Consider the following 21,710-nt stretch of genomic DNA (forward strand, 5'->3'; position numbering starts at 1 on the left):
GATAGCCCCATACGCACAGAACATCATTGGCCCATACCAAAGAGGCTCCACTCCAGGCAAATCAGCAACAGATCAGATCAGAAACTATTGGAATATGGACAACAGTTGCACCATCCATTCATCGACTTTAAAGCCGCCTATGATAGCATAGCCAGGATAAAACTGTACACGGCCATGAGAGAATTCGGTATCCCGACGAAATTAATAAGACTGACTAGGCTGACCCTGACCAATGTGCGAGGCGAGATAAAAGCAGCAGGATCACTCTCAAGACCATTCGACATCAACAACGGTCTACGACAAGGGGATGCGCTATCATGCGTCCTCTTTAACTTGGCCCTGGAGAAAGTGATCCGTGATGCTGAAGTAAATGCAAGAAGTACGATCCTCTTCAAGTCTACCCAACTACTGGCCTATGCTGACGATATCAACATCATGGGAAGAACCACCCGAGACGTATAAACTGCCTTCATGCAGATTGAGCAGGCGGCGGGAGATCTTGGGCTGCACATCAATGAAGGCAAGACAAAATATATGGTGGCAACGTCAGCACTGAAAACGAATCAACCAACAACATCAAACCGCACTGGTCAAATAGGAAGAATAAGCATAGGAGAATACAACTTTGAAACTGTTGACAATTTCTCCTATCTAGGGTCGAAAATCACAACCGATAACAACTGCGATGATGAAATCCGCGCACGGTTGTTGTCAGCCAACAGAGCCTATTTCAGTTTACAAAGACTGTTTCGCTCGAAACGTCTCACCATAGTGTCAAAGCTCTTACTGTACAAGACTATGATGTTGCCAGTCCTCATGTATTCCTCGGAAACTTGGGATCTTAGCAAGAAACTCTGTTGGCCGCGTTCGCGAGAAGAATCCTCCGAAGAACTTTTGGCCTCCTACATGAGAATGGACGATTCCGTAGCCTACACAATGACGAAATCTATGAGCGATACCATGGCCGTTCGGTTGTGGATAAAATCCGGCCCAATAGGTCACGGTGGGCGGGTCACTTAATCCGTATGGATGAGGATGATCCTACCCGGAAAGTCTATAAGGGCAATATCTATGGTAGAAAAAGAAGACGAGGCAGATCCTGTCTAAGATGGAGCGATGGCGTAGGTTAGGACGCCAGACAGTTTTTAGGAATATCGAATTGGTGGACCTCGGCGCAAAACCGGGATGTCTGGAGTTCCCTGGAGTTCCTTATTAAGGCAGGCCTAGACCGGATACCGGTTGTTGCGCCGTTGATGATGATGATGATGGCAATTAAAAACCTCTTGAACTTTAAGTAAAACTAAAACTTATTCTAACTTAACCTAATTAAACTTTATAAGCTAATTTTTTTACGTTAAAGAATTTATTAACGGATTATCTAGAAGTGAAATCCCATCATAAAATTTCTTTTTCAATACTCTAATTACTGAATCAATTAAGTCCACTTTAGCTAAAGAGTCCAGTGCTTCCATGCTGAAGAATTTCGAACGATTTAAGATTATTTTCAGCAATTTGAAGTTTTGTGTATGCGATTTAGTACAAGTAGCGAAAATTGGAGCTGCATAGGGCGTTACAGGCTGGAAAATCATTTTAAAAATTAGCAGCTTATTTTCTATGCTTAGTTGATTATGCGATTTAATTCGCAGATTAAATCGCAGTATTTTATTTGTGAAGTTATTGTCCACAGTCAGTGCCTTCCACACTGCATTCGTCAAGGTTGTTAGGGTACTTGGTCGACGGATTAGCGTATTGTCCTCATTGGTTAAGTTCTCAACAAATGATTAGGTAGATTACTTTTCTGCGCGTTTTAACGCAGTTTCGCCTATAGCGATTTTTTCAGTAACTAAGTCTTTTGTAGAGTATTCTCCAATGGAAGTATTTCCCTGGTTTCGTTTCTTTAATTGAGTTAATACTGCATCTGATGAAAATTTTGATGAATATTTGAGTCTAATTTTATCCGTTAATTTAGTAATTGTGTCGATATCATGTTATGGCGTATTTTGCTTTGCCCGTGATGCGTGTTTTGTCGAATTTCAACAAAGTTGGTCTGTGTTGGACAGGAGTAATTTCGTCTAAAATTTGGACTGATTGTATGAAAGAATCTGTTTCATCCACGTCCACATACATCCACGTAATAGTTTAAAAAATGGGTGATGGACACTTTCATTGAAGTTTGACATAATTGTTTTAAGTTCAGCTTTATACTAAATTAGTGATTCTATTTATGCGGGAATCGACAGTGCAAAACAAAACAATTTTTGCTTACAAGCTTACGTTTGATGGGGTGCTAAAGTATTTTTTTCTAAGATCCCTTTTCTTTTCATTGGTTTTTAGTGTAAAATTTTCAAGTAAGAATATTATTCATTTATTTATGATATTGATATTCATTTATATGTACTTATTTTTGTACTTACTTATGTTTATAGTTCACTTACATTTATTTACAATTCGTTTCTTGTGTAAATACCAAAATATTCATTTTTAAGGTTTGTTTGTCTGTCTGTCATAGGCGCTTTCCTCAGAAACGGCTATACCGATTGACATGAAATTTGGTGAGAAGGTGGGACCTGTGGACCCCCATACATGTAAAAGGGGGGTGTAAAATTTTTTTTTCACCAAATATAAGCATGTGGGGTATCAAATGAAAGGTCTCGATTAGTACTTTTCAAAGTCGGTCTTAGTGTTGAGATTTGTTAAAAAGGCGGGGAGTGGGAGGGGTACAAATTGATGATTTCTTCAACGAACTCATTCTCAAAAACTACCCACCCGAAGAATCTGATGCTACCTCTATACGGTGCCCAGGCCTCAAAAAACTCTCCATATCGATATCTGTTCAAATTAAGTTAATAATAGTATATTACCATATTTTTGAGAAAATTGAGTAAAACCCCCCTTAAGTTTATCTCAGAGTTATAAAAGTTGGTAGTAGTATAAAATATAATATGAAGCATATTATCTCCAAGTTTGATCAAAATCATACTATTAGTGACAAAGTTACAGTAGCTCAAATTGGTTTTTACCGTGTAAATTTACAACCCGAAGTACTAAATCTGATATGCTAAATGCATATTCTTAACGGGCTAAGTACAAATGGGATAGTTCAAATATACTCACAGAAGAAGCAAACAAAACCTTTCATATCTAGAGCGCTCAGCTTCCGGTTTCCCGACTTTTTTTTAATACGAATATATTGGCATTCATAGGGAATCATCGTACGAATTTATTCGTTTTCGTATTTACGAATACAAATATGCCCTGAGTGTATGTATGTCTTTCAGTTTGAAAATACAGGAAGGAATGTTTTGAATGTTTAGCCATGTACGAATAAGTAAGCGTACGTTAAAAATACCTCACAAAACTCTAATTCAAAACCTTCATGCCTGAAGCCTCCAACTTCCAGTTTTCCAACATACCCTTCTATAAATTGATCACTATTTACTAGCTTTACAAAATATGTGGGGAATACCACTAATGGTGGTGGGTTTCAGTTTTTGCAATTATAATACGATACTGTGACTTACTGGAGCTACAGCCGGAGTTGAGAAATTAGACGGATGTAATTACAAGGTTGTAACTTGGTACATTAAATAGTAATAGTAATGTATATAAGAACAAAATTTCAGAAAAATCGGATCACACCCACTTCAACACCCCATATAATTTACTATTGAGAATTGCTATATTTAAAGAAAAAAACTTGGCTTACACCAACTTATAAGTAAAATCATGTACAAATATGCCGTGTTTGATGAAACCTTGATTGCATTAATAAAAAAATCAGTTTGAGAAATTACAATTTTTTATTCCAAAATGTCTACAAACACATATTAATTACTAAATTAATTTTCGTATTTTTATTTATCAATCATCATTTAATTGATTATTATCAATTGTATCACTTCTAACTCAAAAATGGATTTGCATCAGAGTCGGATCCAAAATCCTCGTCAATAGATTTATTGTCATATTGACATGCGCAGGGGCACCGCATCCATCATATTATTAACGCGTCTGTTTTGCGAGAATACCAGTCTATCGCATTTTCAAAATTTTTTCCGTGCATTTTTGGATAGGCATCCGACGAGTTTTTTTTTTATTCATTGAAATAATTTGAAATCCTTGAGTAATACGCTAGGTGTTGGTTTAAATACCTGTATTTCCACATTTATATCTCTCATTAAGAAAAAATGTTTTCGAGTTTTTGGACCGACAACTGCGTGTAAAAGCAAAGAAAACCTTGCTCAGCAGAATATTCGCTATTCATTTTCAACGTTTTACAGAAAACAAAACCTTATTTTTCTTAAACACATGCAGCCTTCGTTGTATGTCAAGCGTAGTCTTCCTGGAAGATCATCGGTAGTTATAATCATTCTCTTGAAAAGCCAGTTTATATCTTGGAAGAAATCTACTACATTTTGGCATGTACTTGTTACTATGAATGGTGAAATTAGAAACTTGTTCTTTCTCTGTTGGATTAAGATTCTTCTAATTTGTCTTAGTTGTTCGAAAGGTGAGGAGTGCTGGGGATTGAAAATGATCATCTCTTTCACGGAACCATTCTCAGATGCTACCCAACCGAAACAAACAGCAAGGTTATAATAGATCAAAGTTGTTGATTCCGCGCAAATTCAAGGTTTTGAATGTCAGTACCACGCGAAAGTGGATATTCTCACAAATCTACAAATCTACTCAAATGTTTTTATAGAAAAAATACAAAAAACCTTTCATACCTGAAGCGTGCACCTTCCGATTTTCCGATTTGTTTTGCAGATCCAATCTGAAATCGCAATCTATTTCCGTCCAATTTTAATCCACGTTTCAAACATATCAGTATGGCTGAACTCTAGGTCAACTAGAACATTAGCAAATTTTTCAGAAGCTAGCAAAAAGTCTTAACTGTATCATAAATATAATATAAATTTTGAAGACTATATAGCAATTACTACTTGCGAGTAGCAGCAAGTAGCTTACTAACTTTTTCTCTAAAGAAGACGGGACATTTAAGTTATCTTTACCTAGAAAGCAACACATAAAGGCGACGACGTGGCATATATAAACATCAAGCAGACATAAAATAATAAAATGGATGTTGCTGACTTCCAAAGTTGTCGTAAGCTTACAGTCAAAAATAAATTACTATGCAGTTCAGGTGGGCCATTTTATATCCTTCTGGAGACCGAAGGAGTTTAACCATCTCAACTTCCAATTATATAAATAACTAGCTGACCCGGCAGACTTCGTATTGCCTTCTGTAATTTTTAAAAGTTTGTCGATTAATTATTTCCAATACATACATTTTAGTACATATTGAATATTATAAAAATATATTCTGGTATATAATACCTTGAAAGGTGGCATGAAATTGTCCTGTATAATATGTGTAGTGCCAAATGATGTCATCTGGAAACAGTTGTTATATTTCTGAATGTTGGCCAAGAAGTGCTTAGAATCATTTCCAATCCCAGAAACTAAAGATGGTAAAGGATCTGGTGGTAGGAGCAATTGTGGCAATTTTTCTTTGCCTCCAGCACAACATAATCCAGTAGATTCCACTATAATCAATTGCCGGATCATAGTGGAATGCAGCTCGTTCAAGAATCACAGGAGCATTCCGGCTGCGGATTCGATCAATTTCATTATGTCGTGATTGTTGTTGTTGTGTTTGATGTGCACGAACTCGTTGTATTGTAGGCCTATCTACTTCATTATCACTCACTAAATAACGCAATTCTGACATAACAATACGACTATTTTCTTGATTTGTCTCTCTCTGGTCATCAGTGCGGTTAGCACGTGAGGTAGCTCTTCGCACATTTGATTGATTGCGACGGCCTAAGTCAGATCGTCTTCTCCTCGGCATCGTAAATTGTAAATAATCAAAGTGAGAAAATTTTTCGCTCACTTAGCAGTAAAGTGTCACAATCGCAAAATATAAAAAAAAGAACATATTTCCTGGAATGTCACTATCACAAAGGATCGCCAAAGTAAAGAAACTTCTCGCGCACTAATAGATATCGTAATACTTCTTTCCGTGTTCTAAAGTGCAACAGGATGAATTGATATATTAGTTGGTTGTCAAATCTAATGTCAAATATTATCGTTGCGTTTAGAAATTTAATTTGTAACAAAACTTAATCTATCTAGGTGTAGGTAGTTTAGTTTGGTCTTGAAATATTTATGGAAGGTTTAAACGGTGAGAAACATTTGATGTCTTTTGTCTTTTTAGAAGTAAAAGATTGTCACTTGGTTGTAATATGAAGTCCGATGAGCACATGAGTGATTGAACTTAACAACAAACAACAATAAAGTGCAAACTGATTCTAAATTTTACTTAGAAAAAAACGTTTATATGAGAAGAAGAAAAGTGCGGTTTTTAGGGTTTTACCGGCAATTATTCGAATTTTTCTCACCTTTTAAACCTTCCCTAGAGCTCCACGGACATTTCAAAACCAAGATAAAATAAATCCGTTCAGCCGTTCTCGAGTTTTAGCGAGACTAACGAACAGCAATTGATTTTTATATATAAGATAATAAATTTTACCTTTTGACCAAAATTTTAATCAAATCATCACTCACAACTCTTTCTTTTTTGCAGACTTATTTTGAAAATCGGCGGAAGTCGAAGATTTAGAGTCGAAAGCCCACGTGCCATCGCAGAAGATATTCACTTTAAATAAAAATAATCTCTTGAATATTTTCGATATGTATATTCAAAGTCGATATATTGCCTCCAAAATATCTATGCTTTTTGGATTTTCGGTGTTATTTCTGGTACTAGCTGCATCAACGATTGGGATAACAGAAACTATAGGTGAGTTATTAATCAATAATCGAATTTCTAAAAAGATATTGTCAGATATCTGCTATTTATGCGGCCGAGAAGTGTAATCGTTTGAATATTTATTGACTATGGTGGAAAAGGAGTTAACCAGGCAGGCAAAACTATCCAGAAGGCCAAACGAGTGGTTAGAGTTGATCGTGCAATTTAGCTAGTACCTACGTGCTGCTCCACTAAAATATTCCTACGAGACGCATTTGTTACCTTAGTCAAGTTCGGGATTTTCGAATAGTGCAACTCTTCACATGTTGCATTTGTAATTTGTACCAGGATTTATATGTGTGTGGATATCAGGCTACTCACTTGAATAAGATACTAACATAAATACATATATTATCTCATATATGGTAACAGTCCGCGCCCCTAGTCCTTCTAAGATATCCCAAGGCGCCCGCACTTCTTCACTGCTGTTAGCTCCAAGTGCTCTTAGGTCGACCCGCTCTCCGGCCATCTTGGGAAAGTGGGATCCACTACATGTCGTATCCAGCAATGCAACTGTCGTCCCTACTTAATGTGTGACTTATTCATTGCCACTACACCCACGAGTAGCTAGCCCTCCAACCAAATTCTTCCTTCGAAATAGTAATAGTATCCCAACGATAGGTGGCAAACAAGTGTTCACGAAAGCTTGGAAATTTTGAGTAACAGTGTTGGTCACTTTCCATAGGCTACTCCCATATAGCAACGAAGCAATTCGGAAACCGAAAGCTGGATGCTTCAGGCATGAAAGGTTTTGTGTATTTCTTTTATAAATAATTTTGAGTGTGCATTTGTCCCATTAATACCTAGCACGTAATATATGTATATATTATGTGACAATATCCATTTCCGTACTGAGTTTGCAAAGAAGCGTAAGTCAGTAATAGTGCGATTTCCATCAAACTTGGTAGGAATGTGGTCTATATTATAGCCTGCAAAATTTCAGGATTCCAGAAGGAAATTAAGGGGGTCATCCCGTGTGTCGGATTCGCGGAATCGAATTTTTTTTGGCATCAATTGTATCTAAATATAGTTTAGGATATATGGGCAAAGTGATTTTTTGATATTCGGAGTCGTTCGGAAATTATAGTGTTAAACACGTGATCAGTCACATGCCAGATTTATGTCGATCGGCGTAATAAAGCGCGTATTTATCGGTCCGAATGACGCTCGAGTGACTTCGCTAAAAGGGCAAAAATTGAAACCAAGGCTGTACATGTGTTTCTTCAAGAAACCTAAGGTTTATGGATTAGGTATAGCAGATTAATGGTCAGTTAAGGTTTTATGGCTAAAAATCGCATTCTACTTTGCGCGTTTTTCTCGAAACTGTGTGTTGAAAATCGGCTGCCACCATAGCCCAAAATCTATCCTACGAAATTCTTTGAAATTTTCAGGACTTATTTAAAAATATATTTCTACGGTCCGCAAACTAGGATAATTGCAATTCATTCAGTAGTTTTTTTTTATTCATTGAAGAAACCGTGAAAAAACGTCAAAATTCACAAAAGAAAGTTTGAGAAGGCACCAAAAATTTAGTTTTTAATATTTTTTAATAATCCTAGTTTGCGGACTGTAGTTAAATCTGTAGGTTAAAATGCCGTTTACTTTTTTTCTTTAAGATGATCAGAGCGCCCTCTAGCGTGGCAGCAGAAAAACACCTTTTTTTGGAGATGGGTGTATAAATTGCTCTGTATTTCAACAACGAATTATATGATCGGGCTGAAAAAGATAATAATAAATCTATGGTGAAATAAATTAGGATTTATATCTTCATCCAGTTCTTCACAACAAATTTCTAAAAAAAAGCTAAAAGAACGGCCTCCACACGGGATAACTTCCTTAAGGGGGGTTTTATAACCAATTTCTAAAAATTATGGAAATAAGCTATTATTAACTTTATTTGAACAGATATTGGTATGGACGGTATAGTCGAGCCTAGGCACCATATAGTAATTTTTTCAGATTTTTCGGTTTGGTGGTTTCTCAGAATAGGTCCTTTGAAGAAATGATCACTTTGGACTTCCCGCTCTCCCCATCTTTCCAATAAAGGTCAAAAATAAGAACGGAATCGGAAAGTACTAATTGAGACCTTTAATTGAATGCCCGCATAACTATATTTGGTGAAAGAAAATTTACACTCCCTTTTGGATGTATGACCACCTTAAATTCGACGTAGAATAATGTAACTTACTGTATGCGTGAGCGTACACAGGTGCCACCTTTCCATCAAATTTGGCGTCAATCACTACAACCATTTGACAAAGACCCATGACTCGATAAGATAGCAGGCAGATGTCATTAGTATAGTTGAGGTGTTTGAGTAAAGAACAAAGCAGCATTAAGAACGTGACCGATGACAAGAAAAAATAATATTGGTGACAAAATGCAACTCCGGCGGACTTCACTTTGAATATCAAATTCCCCTGACGTTTTACCGCAATGCAGCACATGAAATGTTGTGCAATCACATGTCACTCTCATAATAACTATTAGTTTCTCTGGGATACCCCTTTTATGTAGAGCACACCAGATACACAGGACGTCAAGTCCCAGAACGAAAACCAGCCTGCACTCTCACGATCAAGCTTTCACGGTGTTCCTTCTCTCAGCTTCTATATTTGACGCAGGGATCACGCAGGTACTCCACCAATTGTCGCACTCAAAACGGGTGCACCTCTTTAGAATCTTAAAAGTCATCTCCTTATTCCACTCTCTAGGAAAAGTTTCTGTGCGAGTGGAAGTAACAAGTGCGGGAAGACCGTCGAACCCAGCGGTTTTCTCCCGTTTTGAGTGAAGAAACAGTCCGTATCCGCACGTTATTGTGACTAGCCATTTCATCCACAACAGACAGAGCGTCATCGGATGCGATACGGTGAAAAATCTTCCTCCACTTCGGCTGCTCATTATCGTGTCATCGGGTTTGCCACCACATGCAAAGTCTTTCGTAATGCGGTATACACTTTCGAAATCATTGTTACCTTCAGTAGCTGCTGATTTCCTGACTGGCGCAATAACCAATTCCCTTTTATCATGGGGCACACTAAGTTGAACTTCTCGGGATTTCACACGATATCGGAGCCCGAACGCGTCACGCCCGAGTTTCGTGTCAGGAAAAAATATTAACATTATGAAAGGTTTTTTTTATGTTTTATGAAAGAATATTTGGGAACACGTTGATTATACCCGATATTCAATCATTCAAAATGATAAATCCGCGGCAGATCGCATCTTTGTTCAATGCTTCAGGCTGTTTCCGGTAACGGCTGAAGGCCAGCCTTTGCAATTTCCACCCTACCTTAGAATCTTCCAGCCTTAAAACATTGCATGTCATATTAAAATAAAAATAATGGAAAGAATTAACCAGAAACCAGTTTTCTACCTAAGAGCAGATAAAGGTAACAAATTGGTAGTACTATACCGAACGAAGACTACTAAAATTAGGCAACATGAAATCCTAGTTTCGTTTGATATGAAAGCACTTTTTCCGAGTGTACCCGTCAAACAGACCCTACACAGCTTCGAAACGTGGCTCAATAAACACCGCACCTCAATTAATGGAAAAGAGGAATAATCGCCAATACACAAAGCTAGCGTCAATATGTATGAGTGAAAACTATTTCACCTTCCGAAATGAATACCACAAAACCACCGCAGGCACGGCAATGGGTAACCCACTTTCCCCTCTACTAAGCGAAATGTTTGTGGCAGGTCTAGAGAAACTAATGAAACAGCGTGGGATAATGCCCACTTTTATGGTTAGATATGTTGATGATGTGCTAGCCATCCTGGACAAATTGCTGTTGAATGGATTGCTAGAAAAAATCAATCAGCTCCATAATTCACCATGGAGATTGAACAAATGGGAGAAATACCATTCCTGGACATCAGAATAATTAGAAACGGAGAAGACTTCGAGTTTGACATATTCACGAAGCTCACAACCACCCAACACATAGAATGTTAAACATCTCCCTAACTAGATCGAGATATATCAAAGAATTGGCTTATATAAAAGATACCGGGAAAAAGAACGGGTACAGCACTGACATTATAGACGCTATAGCAAGGAAGAAAGGCTGTCAATAACAGGAAACAATTCACGTCGTTGTTAGGCACCAATAACAAGACAACAGTGCGATCGAGCATTAGATATACCTCGTTGTGGCCCAGGATCAGTAATGCGCTTAAAGAATTTAAAATAGAGACTGTCCAAACAAGCAGATATGCGCAACTTAACACTCGTCTTAGGAGCGTAAAGGACTGGAAATCCAAGGAGGAAGAGAGCGGGATTTATAAGATCACATGCCCGGAATGCACTAGTATACCAGTATATATTATATATAGGGCAGACTAAGCGATTAGTAAAAATACGATTCAAAGAACATACCAAAGAAGTGGAACTAGTGCCAAAAACCCTACTGCAGCATATCAAGCCTGCAGTCACAAAACACATAGTAAATAGCGGCCATAACATTGCCTGGGACAACGTTGATATTATACAAACAATAAATAAAGTCCACAAACTAGACGTCGCAGAAATTCTGTAAATATTTAAACAGACTAACGCAAGGTTGTTGAACACCGATGTGGCCAACTGTTCATCTAACTTATTCGAGGTAATTAGTGTAAGTAATTAAGGAGGTATTACAATTTCAGCAAAATTAATTAAATACTAGTTATTACCTTAATTGGTTTAATAGGTTCGGCTATATAAGGCTATAGAGTTAAATGAAATAAATTATTACAAAACCAGTACTGAAAAAGAACACATGTTGCGTCTGCTATCCTTAAATAAAATCTGTAGTTAAACTAGGAACTTCTCATTTTAATAGTTTCATTTAAAAAGGACTTCTGTTAAGGGAAAGTCGCACCGCGTCCTTAAAGAACTGTTGTGCCCCTTTTACTGACTATAGTCTACCTATTAATCATAGTACCTCAAACAAGCTTATAACCGTCAGGAACTTTAGTATGTTCTCTACTTCCAGATCTTTCAACTTTGCATCTGGTATTAAGTGTTCCCCCAGATGCCTTGACCTACTTTGCACAAGTGCCGGACACTGTCCCGGGACGTGTATAGGGGTTTCGTCACATTCCTCACAAAACCTGCAGGCAGTGTCCGTGGATTTCTCTAGCTTCCCTAGGTGATAGTTCAGCCGACAGTGACCAGTGAGAATTCCCACTATGATTCGGAGGTTCTTTCTGGTGAGGTTTAAGCAATCCTTTGTGCGCATTGGTCCGTATTCCCGAATAATCACCCTGGACTGCTCCATCCCTGGTAGGCCTGCCTAGTATAGTTTCCTCAACCGTTCCTCTCCATTTCTTAGAGTCGTAGCCATGAAAGCGTTTCCGAATCCACAGAAGGGTTCTGGCCCGTGTAAAGGCATCCCTGCTCCCTTCTTGGCTAGTTCATCCGCTACCTCGTTGCCTTCCAACCCAGCATGGCCTGGAACCCAGAGTATCCAAACCTTGTTGGATGAACCGAGTGTATTCAGTCCCTCAAGGTATTCCCATACCCTTCCCCATCCCTTCAAGTCAGGGAATTCCTTTCACCAACGGGAGGGGAGGGGAGGAAGGGAGTTGTTAGTTCAGGGAACCCCTTACCGCCCGATCCCTCTGCCGGTCGAGTTCAATCTTCTTCGTAGTAAGAAGAGCCCGAACATAATGCGCAATACGATTCCAGCTGCCAGCGCTCTTCAGCATCTCTCTGACAATGTTGTCTGGAGAGAGCTCCCCTGTGTTTGCATAAAGCTGCTGGCGGAGGCCATCCCACCTCTCGCAAGAGAAAAAGGTGTGTTCAGCGTCATCCGGCACTCTATTGCAGAACACACAATCAGGAGATCGCGCCTTCCCAACCCTGTGCAGGTAAGACTGAAAACCTCCATGCCCACTTAGAAGTTGGGTAAGGAAGTAATCAATCTCACCGTGCTTTCTGTTCAACCATGGGTCTAATTTGTCGATGAGCCGCGCAGTCCACTTGCCCCTTGGCTCATTTTGCCAAGAAACTTGCCACTCGTTAAGGGTGCGTTGACGTTCTTCACGGGCAACCACTTCTCTTAAGTTTCCGCCCTTACGGCGATAGATAGCTTTGCGCTCCTTGGCAAGGAGGGTAACGGGGATCACTCCCGCAATCACCATCACAGCCGGTTCGGAGACAGTGCGATAAGCAGACGCCACTCGCAAAGCTCCCCGCCTCTGCACTTGAGCTAGGCGTTTACGATGCACCTCCTTGTCAAGGGCATCAGCCCATACCTCCGCACCATAGAGAAGGACGGACTGCGTTGCTCCCATGAGGAGACGTCTCCTAGTTGATATAGGGCCGCCCACATTCGCCATTAGCCGACTCAAGGCCGTGACTCCTGCTGCAGCCCTGTCCGCGGCTGCTTTGATTTGCTCGAAGAAGCTCATCTTCGAGTCGAGCATTAAACCAAGGTATTTAACCGCTGGTTTTGACTCTATAGTCAACTCGCCGATCGATATGGGACGCAAGGTCGGGATTCTCCTTCTGGTCAGGATGACTACTTCGGTTTACTCCAGCGCAAGGTTGAAACCGTGAGCAGTCATCCATCCGCTTACCCGTCGCATCAATATGCCAAGTCTGCTTTGCGCCTGTTCAACAGTGCGTCCGGCAACAAGTGCCGCAACGTCGTCTGCATAACCGACCAGGCGCGACTCTTCAGGCATATCGAGTCTCAGCAGACTATCGTAGGAAGCGTTCCAGAGGTCCGGCCCTAGGATGGATCCCTGCGCTACTCCCGACGTGATTTCCATCCTCCTCTGGCCCTCTAGCGTCTCATAAAACAGGGAGCGGTCTTTCAGATAATCCCTCAATATCCGCAAGAGATAGCTTGGCACGTGAAAGGAGTTCTCTAGTGTGCCCAGCATATCTGTCCATCTTACGGAATTGAAGGCATTTCTGACGTCGAGCGTTATGAGGAGCACTATCTGTCGAGATCGGCGGCTGTGCGCCCCGGCTCGATTAAACGCATCTACGACCTCCATAACAGCATCCACTGTAGATTTCCCTGTTCTAAACCCGAACTGCCTTGCGGATAAGTCCCCGGCAGCACGGATCGCTTCAGCGAGTCTACCCCTGATGAGCTTCTCGAGCACTTTTCCGGCCGTGTCAAGCATACACAGCGGTCGGTATGCAGACGGGAGCTCCGGATCTCCTTTACCCTTACGGATCAACACGAGTCTGGCCATTTTCCAGCGAGAAGGAAAAATGCCCTCCTTCAAACACGCGTTGAACGCTTCGAGCAGCAATTCTGGCCGTTGGCGGAACACCAGTTTGTAAACTTCCACCGGGATGCCATCAGGGCCTGGCGCCTTCCTGTTTTTCATAGTGAGAACCGCTTCTTCGAGTTCTCCCATTGTGAAAAGGGGGCAATCCACGAGGCTTTCCGCACTGTTTACATCAACCCGTACAGGGTGTCTAGGGAACAATGCCCGCACAATGCGGTCCATCTGGTCGGTGCTCAGTATGCAGGGCTTCCGCAGAGCCCCGATTTTCCGAGTGACAAGCTTATAGCCAAGTCCCCACGGGTCATCATTCACCTCATTAACAAGGTTTTGCCAGCCGCGAGCTTTGCTTTTATTTATAGCGCTGCGGAGTCTCCTTTTTGCTGATCTATATTGTGCCTTTATGGCACATGCCTCCTCGTTGGCGTAGAAACGTTGTGCCAAACGGCGGAGCTTATGACACTCCTTCCGTAGGTCGGCAATTTCCGCCGTCCACCAGTACATAGAAGGCTTGTCGCGCCTGGGGCCCCTCCGGGGCATGGAAGCCTCACACACCGTCGTTATCAGATTCATCACTGAATTTACGACGGTGTCAGCTGCGACACCACCACCCCCCGGAGTGCCCCCCAGTGCGGCCCTACCTGCTCCAAGAGCTTCGACGAACCTTCCGATGTTCACCTTCGCGACATTCCACACGCAGGGGGAACGTCGTGTTGGTGCTCGCCGGCAAGTAGCGTCAAACACTTCGAACGCCGAGAAGTCTTCTAGGACTCACCACCCGTCCACCGATGATGCCAGAGATTCCGACGCAAAAGTTATGTCGGGAATGCTTCCTTCACAACCTGAGCGCCAAAACGTTGGCGTGGATCCGGTGTTTAAAATTACGAGCCCGGTTCTCGCCGCCATTTCCAGAATCCGTTTCCCTCTGGTGTCTGATTGAGGCATGCCCCATTCAAGAGCCCTGGCATTAAAATCACCGCCAACCAGGATTCGTCCCTCCGTGCTCGAAACGGCGTCCTCCAGAGCATCAAGCCGGCGTTGAAAGTCCGGAATCGACTCATTCGGCGTCAGGTAAACGCTAAAAAACGTTATCCCTAAACACCGAATCCAGGCAAATCCGTCCCCCCGGCCTTCGGCAAGAACGCGAAGTCGAACGTCGTCCCGAACCCAGATGGCAGCGGTGCCCGATAAGTCCAGATACCATGAGGACGGGTCCTTGTTTCGGTATTGCTCGCTAATCAGCACTAGATCAGCATTTACTTCCGCAGCGAACTGCGCTAGCAACTGGTGAGCGGTTTCACTCCGGTGCATGTTGATTTGCAAAATGCGGATCATGGCGTTCGCACCCTAGCCCTCTCCAATTCCGCCCTGAAGATCGGACACCGTCCCGAGCCCGCAGTGTGTGCGACGCTTTCGCCAGACGCACCACGCTCCCTGCAGAGAACACAACTCTCGCTTTCCTTGCAAGTCTTCGCTTGATGACCCGCTTGGCCGCATCTCCGGCATGCTGTCCTCCTGTCCGGACCCTTGCAAGCTGCTGACGTGTGTCCATAGTCCAGACACCTGTAGCACTTGGTGGGGACTATCCGCATTCGTACCCTGCATACTACCCATCCGATTTTGATTCTCCCGCTGTTAAGGAGTTTCCTCGCATATTGCTCGGGGACATCCACCACGGCAAGTTTTTGGCCTCGAGCATTTACAGAGGTAATAGCTACCCGGGCATTGGTTACCTCTGGACATTCACGCTTTAGCGCCTCCTCTACTTCGACCTTTTCTGTGAGGCAGTCAAGATCCCGTATTTCCAGAGAGCACATGGGTTCTAGGCTGGAAACAAGGGCCTTCTCCCCCAATAGCCCCTTGACCGCTTCGCAGAACGTGCTCTTGTTGGTCGTCTTTGGGCCCAGTTCGACGAGAACTCCACCACTCCTCGTTTTCCGTATCGAAGACACCTCTGCTCCGTTCTCCTCGGGTTTCATCCTGTAGCGGATTTCACTAAGGACTTCCGCAAATGTCTTGCCTTCCGTCGGCTTAATGAGCAGAGCCGACGGTCTAGTCCTTCTTCGTTTCCTCGTTTTTTCCGCTACTGGCTTTGGGTTGGCAGCCTCCTTGTTTTTGGACAGACGTGTCTCTGGCGCCGGAGTCCGTTGTTTCTTTTTATCCTTTTTCGCCTTTTTTTTTTGGGCCTTGGAGACTACTTCGATAAAGTCTCCTTCAGGCACGTCGTCCTCTTTCCGCTTTTTCCCCTGTTCACTTTGCAGAGGGCTATCTGCGGTCCGTTTGACGCAAGCAGCATTCTCAGCGGGGAGTGCGACTGTTTCTGCTCTACAATCGTCTTCCGCTGCTCTACACGTGCGTCTATAAAAGGAAACGCGGTCCAGTAGCTCCTCCAGTTCCATCAGCCCGTTTTGGACGCCTTTGCTGACGTTTCTCTGAAGGAACGTTGCCGACCGCATACGCTTCACCACTGCTGCGCACTTTCGGATGAGCCTTTCCTCTTCGGCTCTAGCGAGGACGGTCGAATGCATTTCCACTCGATTTGTGCCCAAATCCATCTGCTCAGGACTAGCGTTTCTCACTGAGCTTACTTCCAGGACAGGAGCACTGCAAGGTAGTGGAGTTGCCATCCCCGCACGGTCAGTCGCACCACTTGATGAGGCTTTCTCTTTATTTGGGCGCCCCGGTGTCTCATCGGGTATATCAGCCCTCGTTGCCTCTTTCACTGGTCGCTGCGGTGAACGACGCATCTTTGTGCTCCGCCCAAACGCACCCAGCTCTTCCTCCTTGTCTGTTGTTTCGTCGTTTTTTTTTACAATTTTCAGAATATTCTCCATGAAAAAGTTACCAGCGCATCGTGTGCAAGGGAGCGGGCCGCAATAGTCAAGAACGGGTATACCCTCGGGGACACAGCCCCTACCCCAGTTCCCTGAGGCCTGACCTACGCTTAGCTGATCCCGGAATTCACGGACGGATCAGCGCTCGCTCGGGGCAACGCGGTCTACTAACACCGGTTCAATGCACACTTCCCGACCAGGGTCCCGAAGGGGCTGGCTCCTGATACACGTCGCAACTACCACCTTGGCAGAGCTACGCTCACATCACCCCGTCGACGCCGACAGAGAGTTGTCGACGGCTCCGGAGACTCCCAGTGTGTCCCGACGTGTACCGGTCATTCGCGGTTCGCTCTTCACCGAGAAGCTTTCTCGAGGCTACTACCTAGGACGCAGGTATGCTGCCAGCTAGGGGGCAAAACTACTTACTCGGGCACCTCGGGGACGTCACATCCCGTATCGTAAGCGACCCGTTTAAAAAATCGCTAACGACCCCTGAGATATTCCCATACCAGTTTAGAGTTCACCTGGTTGAACTTACCATACCAGTTTAGAGTTCACCTGGTTGACCGGCACCCGCTCCCTCTGCTGTGAGGGATCCGTCACTGTACCAAGTAATCAGTTGCTGGTTTAAGCCGTATATCGCAGCCACGCTCTCCCAATTTATCTTATTGTGTTTCAAACTTCTTATCAAATTGGAACCTCGTTGTCATGTTATCCCTTGGTATCAGTAATTCGGGATATTGCCTAGAAAGAGTAGATTGCCACTCGATAGGTAATCATTGGCCTTACTATTGCAGTATATATTCAAAGTAGTATCTTCGGGTTGCAACCTCATTTTTTTCCTGGTACGGACCTACAAGTTATCAGAGCCCTCGTGGCTTTCCGGCAAGTGTTTCCGACATGTGTCTTCCAGAGTAATTTTTGGTCTAGCGTCATTCCCAAATATTTGACCTCTGTTTCTCGTTTTACCTCCATATCATGTAACCTTATGGCTCTCAGGTAATCAAGCTTACGTCTCCTAGTGAATGGTACTATGCTGGTTTTGGCTAGATTGATCCGCTGTCCCACTTTCGTGCACCAGGCACTAGTAAACCTTTCCAGTTTGGATTATATCACATAGGGTATCTTCATATTTGCACCTACAGATTAAAACAATGTCGTCCGCGTAACCTTGGACTTGTATTCCAGTATTTGTTAGCACGTCCAGGAGTTCATCCACTACCATACTCCACATTAGCGGCGATAGTACCCCGCCCTGTGGACAACCTTGAGTAGTGTTCATGACAATAGAATTTGTACCTGTCGGTACTTTTATTTCCATGCTTTCTAGCATTTTGCCCATGCAGAATGCCAGAATTCCCACTCCCTTGCGGCTTAGCGCATCTTGTACCTCTGGGTGCGAATGCTCCTTCGATATAAAAAAAACACACACAGTGCTATTTTTTTGTGTTTCTATAGCATCCCGTAGTACATCTGTCAGCTGATACAGAGCAGTTTCAGTTGACCGTCCTGCCCGGTAAGCGTGTTGACAGTGATGTAGGGGATTGCGCTTTAGATCGTTAGTTCTAATATACTTGTCAATGATCTTCTCCACCGTTTTGAGTACGAACGAAGTTAGACGAATTGGTCTGAAAAGTTTAGGGTGAAAAGGAAGGTGGGCGTTGACATCGCAGCTGAGGGAAGTAGAAACGTTCTCTTCTCACAATACTTCATCAGTTTTGCGACTTGTTCCGGTGGAGCTCTGATTTCGTCTCCTGGGAAGTATCCCGATGCCACGACTGCCTCTCGAGTGCACACATCCACGTCTCCTGAACCAGCACTATTCCAATGTTCTCCTTGGAACATGCCCTTGCAATTATCGAAGATGCAGCTTTCGTATGGTGGAGGTTTATCTGGGCTATCTTAGTGCTGGCCATTGGCTCCGTTATTGTTTGGAGCTCTTCTCTACTGTCGGAGGATCGCCCTCCTCCTCCGACATGGCGCTTTCCTGCGCATCGCTGTCCACCCTGAGCCCTAGAATTCATAAGTCTAGGTAGTTTAGGTTCTGCTCTTCACTGGGCAGCAGGTTCCTTGGTTGATCCAGTCCTTTCCGCCTCTATGGCTTTCGAGACTTCTTTGAGGACTTTGGTATGCTTTTTTTGTCTCTTCCGAGATATCTTTCCTCGGCTTTTCCCTGTGCACATGCACGGGTATGTTGCCAAATCGGTAGTTGATATGGCAACTACGACGTTTGATTGCCTCCAGGAATCGGTCGTCTATCCCGATCGTGAGGAGTTTACCCCTCCACCTTGCTTCTGAAGACTCTCCATAGTCTGGGGTATGGAGATCCTCATTCTGAGCGATTAGGAGACCCATAAGTTCATCCGTTTTTATTGTCGCAGCTTTTGGGAGAAAAACTCTCACCATGTGAGCTGCTGGTATATCATCCTCATCACATGTTGACAGTTCTACCCCTTCCCAGCCTGGCAATTTGGGAACTATGGTTCTAATGCACTCTGCAGTGTCTTCCGTCGCGAAGTCCACCATTATAAGCCCTGCTCGAAAGTATATCCCGGTGAACACCAGTTTCGAAGTCCATTCCTTGCACATCTGCCTGACGACAAGGTCCTCAACGGTTTCCTGCTCCCCCCGCGTGAGTAAAAATTTTTGGCAGTATGGCAGGTCGAATGCCGCTGATCGCATTAGCATAGCTAATGGTGTGCTTTTTGAGTCCTGCCTGCACCCCTGAACTGCTCGGGTTTTCTCCCCCCTTGAGTTCAGGTTTGGATTTTTTGGTAGCATTCCCTTCATGCGGGCTGATCTCTGCTGCTCCCCGCTTTCTCGGCTGCGGTAGAGATGGCTTAGGTCTATCCTAAGCGTTCTTAAGAGCCTCTTATGGTTTTAGGCCTTCCTTTAGGTAGCGCAGGTTACATTTTTGTGTGTTGTGTCAAACAAAACCTTATTAGAATCGAGTCGATGTCTGTCTGTCTGTGTTTTTTTCATCGTGCTCCGGCCATGCAGTTATATGAGACTCCTACTCACTAAAACCACCTCCTTCTTCTTCCACTCTCCTCACGGGACTGCTATAAGCATTGTATCGCGGGGCTGGATCAGTTCTTAACTGCGGTTCATTATTGTTCACTCCCTTTCTTACTTTCTTCGCAGTTCTTCATGCCTTAGCTGTTGATGAATCATTTTCAGGTCAAGTATCACTTGATTCCAAATCTTCGTTGATTCTAACATAAACTCCACTATATTTTCAGGTGTTAAGCGCCTGTCTGCGATCGCCTCCAGCCTAGTTCGGTGTGTTGTAAACCTTCCGCACTCAAATACAATATGCTCCACGTAGCCATGTTACCATATCTTGGGCAGCATGTTGACTCGTTGTGCCTAATTCGATGTAGATAAGCCCGATAACCTCCATGTCCACTTAAAAATATGTTAGCTCATAGCTTAGTTCTCCGTGGCTCCTTTCAATCCATCTTCGAATGTGGTGATTGATACAGTAGGTCCAACGGCCAGTTTGTGCCTCGTTCCATCTCTTTTGCCATTCTGTGATGGATTCCCGCCGTGTTAGTTGCCGTCGAAGTACAATAGGCTCCCCGATTGCATACATTTTGTCGTAGAGACGCAGACCTTCATCCGCCAAGATGTCTATGGGGATTGTCCTTGCCAGTACATATACTGCTTCTCCTGATGATGTTCGATAAGCATTGCATACCTGGAGTGCACTTTGTCGATACGCCATTCCTAGTTTTCCGCAGTTCGATTTGTTTTCCAGAACGGTTGCCCAAACTGAAGCTGCGTAGAATAGCACGGAACTAACTACCCTTGAAATAAGACGATGTCGACTTTGTTTTGGTCCATCAATTCTCGGTAGTATCCTCGAGATCGTTACAGCGATGGAAGAATGCAGTGTTGAATGCATTTTTTACATCTCTCCTTACGAAAGTTGGATTGCTTGTCGGATAGGCGTCTTTCCTTTTCCGTAACAACGAGCAGCCTGTTGTATATTACTCGTTCAAATAGTTTACCAATGGTATTGACCAAACATATCGGTAGAGGTTTACCTGGCTTCGAAATAAGTATCAATTTTTGCAGTTTCCATTGCTCGGGGAATTCTCCTTCTCTAAAGCATGCCGTAAAAACTTTGGCAAACATACCTGGTGCTGTCCTGGTTGCCACTTTCAGGGCGATATTCGGGATTCCATCTGGCCTGGGGTCTTATTTTCAGCGAATTTCCTTGCTGCATCAAAAATTTCCTCTTCTACCACTACGGGAATTTCGTCGGGGTTTACATAGATTTTAGGCAGATTTGTGTAGTTCACATCCTCTGGGAAGAGAGTGTCCACTATGTTTTGTAGTAATTTAGGACAGGTAATCGGTGGGGAGCGCTTGTCTTTCAGTGATGACATTACAGACCTTTAGGCGCCAACCCATGGATCAGAATCAGCTTCAGTACACATCCGCTTCAAATGTTTTTTTCCTCGCGTTCTTGTATTGCATGTGTAGCTCAACGAATTGAGGTTGATTTCTTCTGCGCTGGGAGCATCTCCTAGCTCTGAGGCAGTTTTTCCGACATTCCTCAATTTCTGAATTCCACCAGAAATTGGGATTTCGTCTTCGGAAAGCGCTACGCCGTGGCATAGAGGCATAGCATGCCCGCTGCAGTTTTTCCGCGATCTGTAAAGCTTTTTCTTGTGCGCTTCTCGATAATCATTTGTCATCAAGAAGTACTTCATTGAACATTTCTTCATCGAATTTGTTAGTTACCCAGCTCATCATTATTCTTTCATATAATTCCTACTTGATGGTTAGAAGACAATAGTGTGACGATCGCT

At 43.3% G+C, this 21,710-nt stretch overlaps 1 protein-coding gene across 4 annotated transcripts in view; it reads left to right on the plus strand.

Annotated features, from left to right (window-relative positions):
* The window catches only part of LOC119646374 (BMP-binding endothelial regulator protein), a 442,299-nt gene that overhangs the window by 73,996 nt on the left and 346,593 nt on the right, over nucleotides 1–21,710 (plus strand). For all 4 annotated transcript variants that reach the window (XM_038046812.1, XM_038046813.1, XM_038046810.1 and 1 more), the window contains exon 2: nucleotides 6,596–6,811. In XM_038046812.1, the coding sequence (XP_037902740.1) occupies nucleotides 6,703–6,811 (109 nt within the window). In that variant the 5' untranslated portion in view covers nucleotides 6,596–6,702. The remainder of the gene's footprint in view (nucleotides 1–6,595; nucleotides 6,812–21,710) is intronic.

This window comes from Hermetia illucens, chromosome 1 (assembly GCF_905115235.1).
Source record: "Hermetia illucens chromosome 1, iHerIll2.2.curated.20191125, whole genome shotgun sequence".
Taxonomy (NCBI): Eukaryota; Metazoa; Arthropoda; class Insecta; order Diptera; family Stratiomyidae; genus Hermetia; species Hermetia illucens.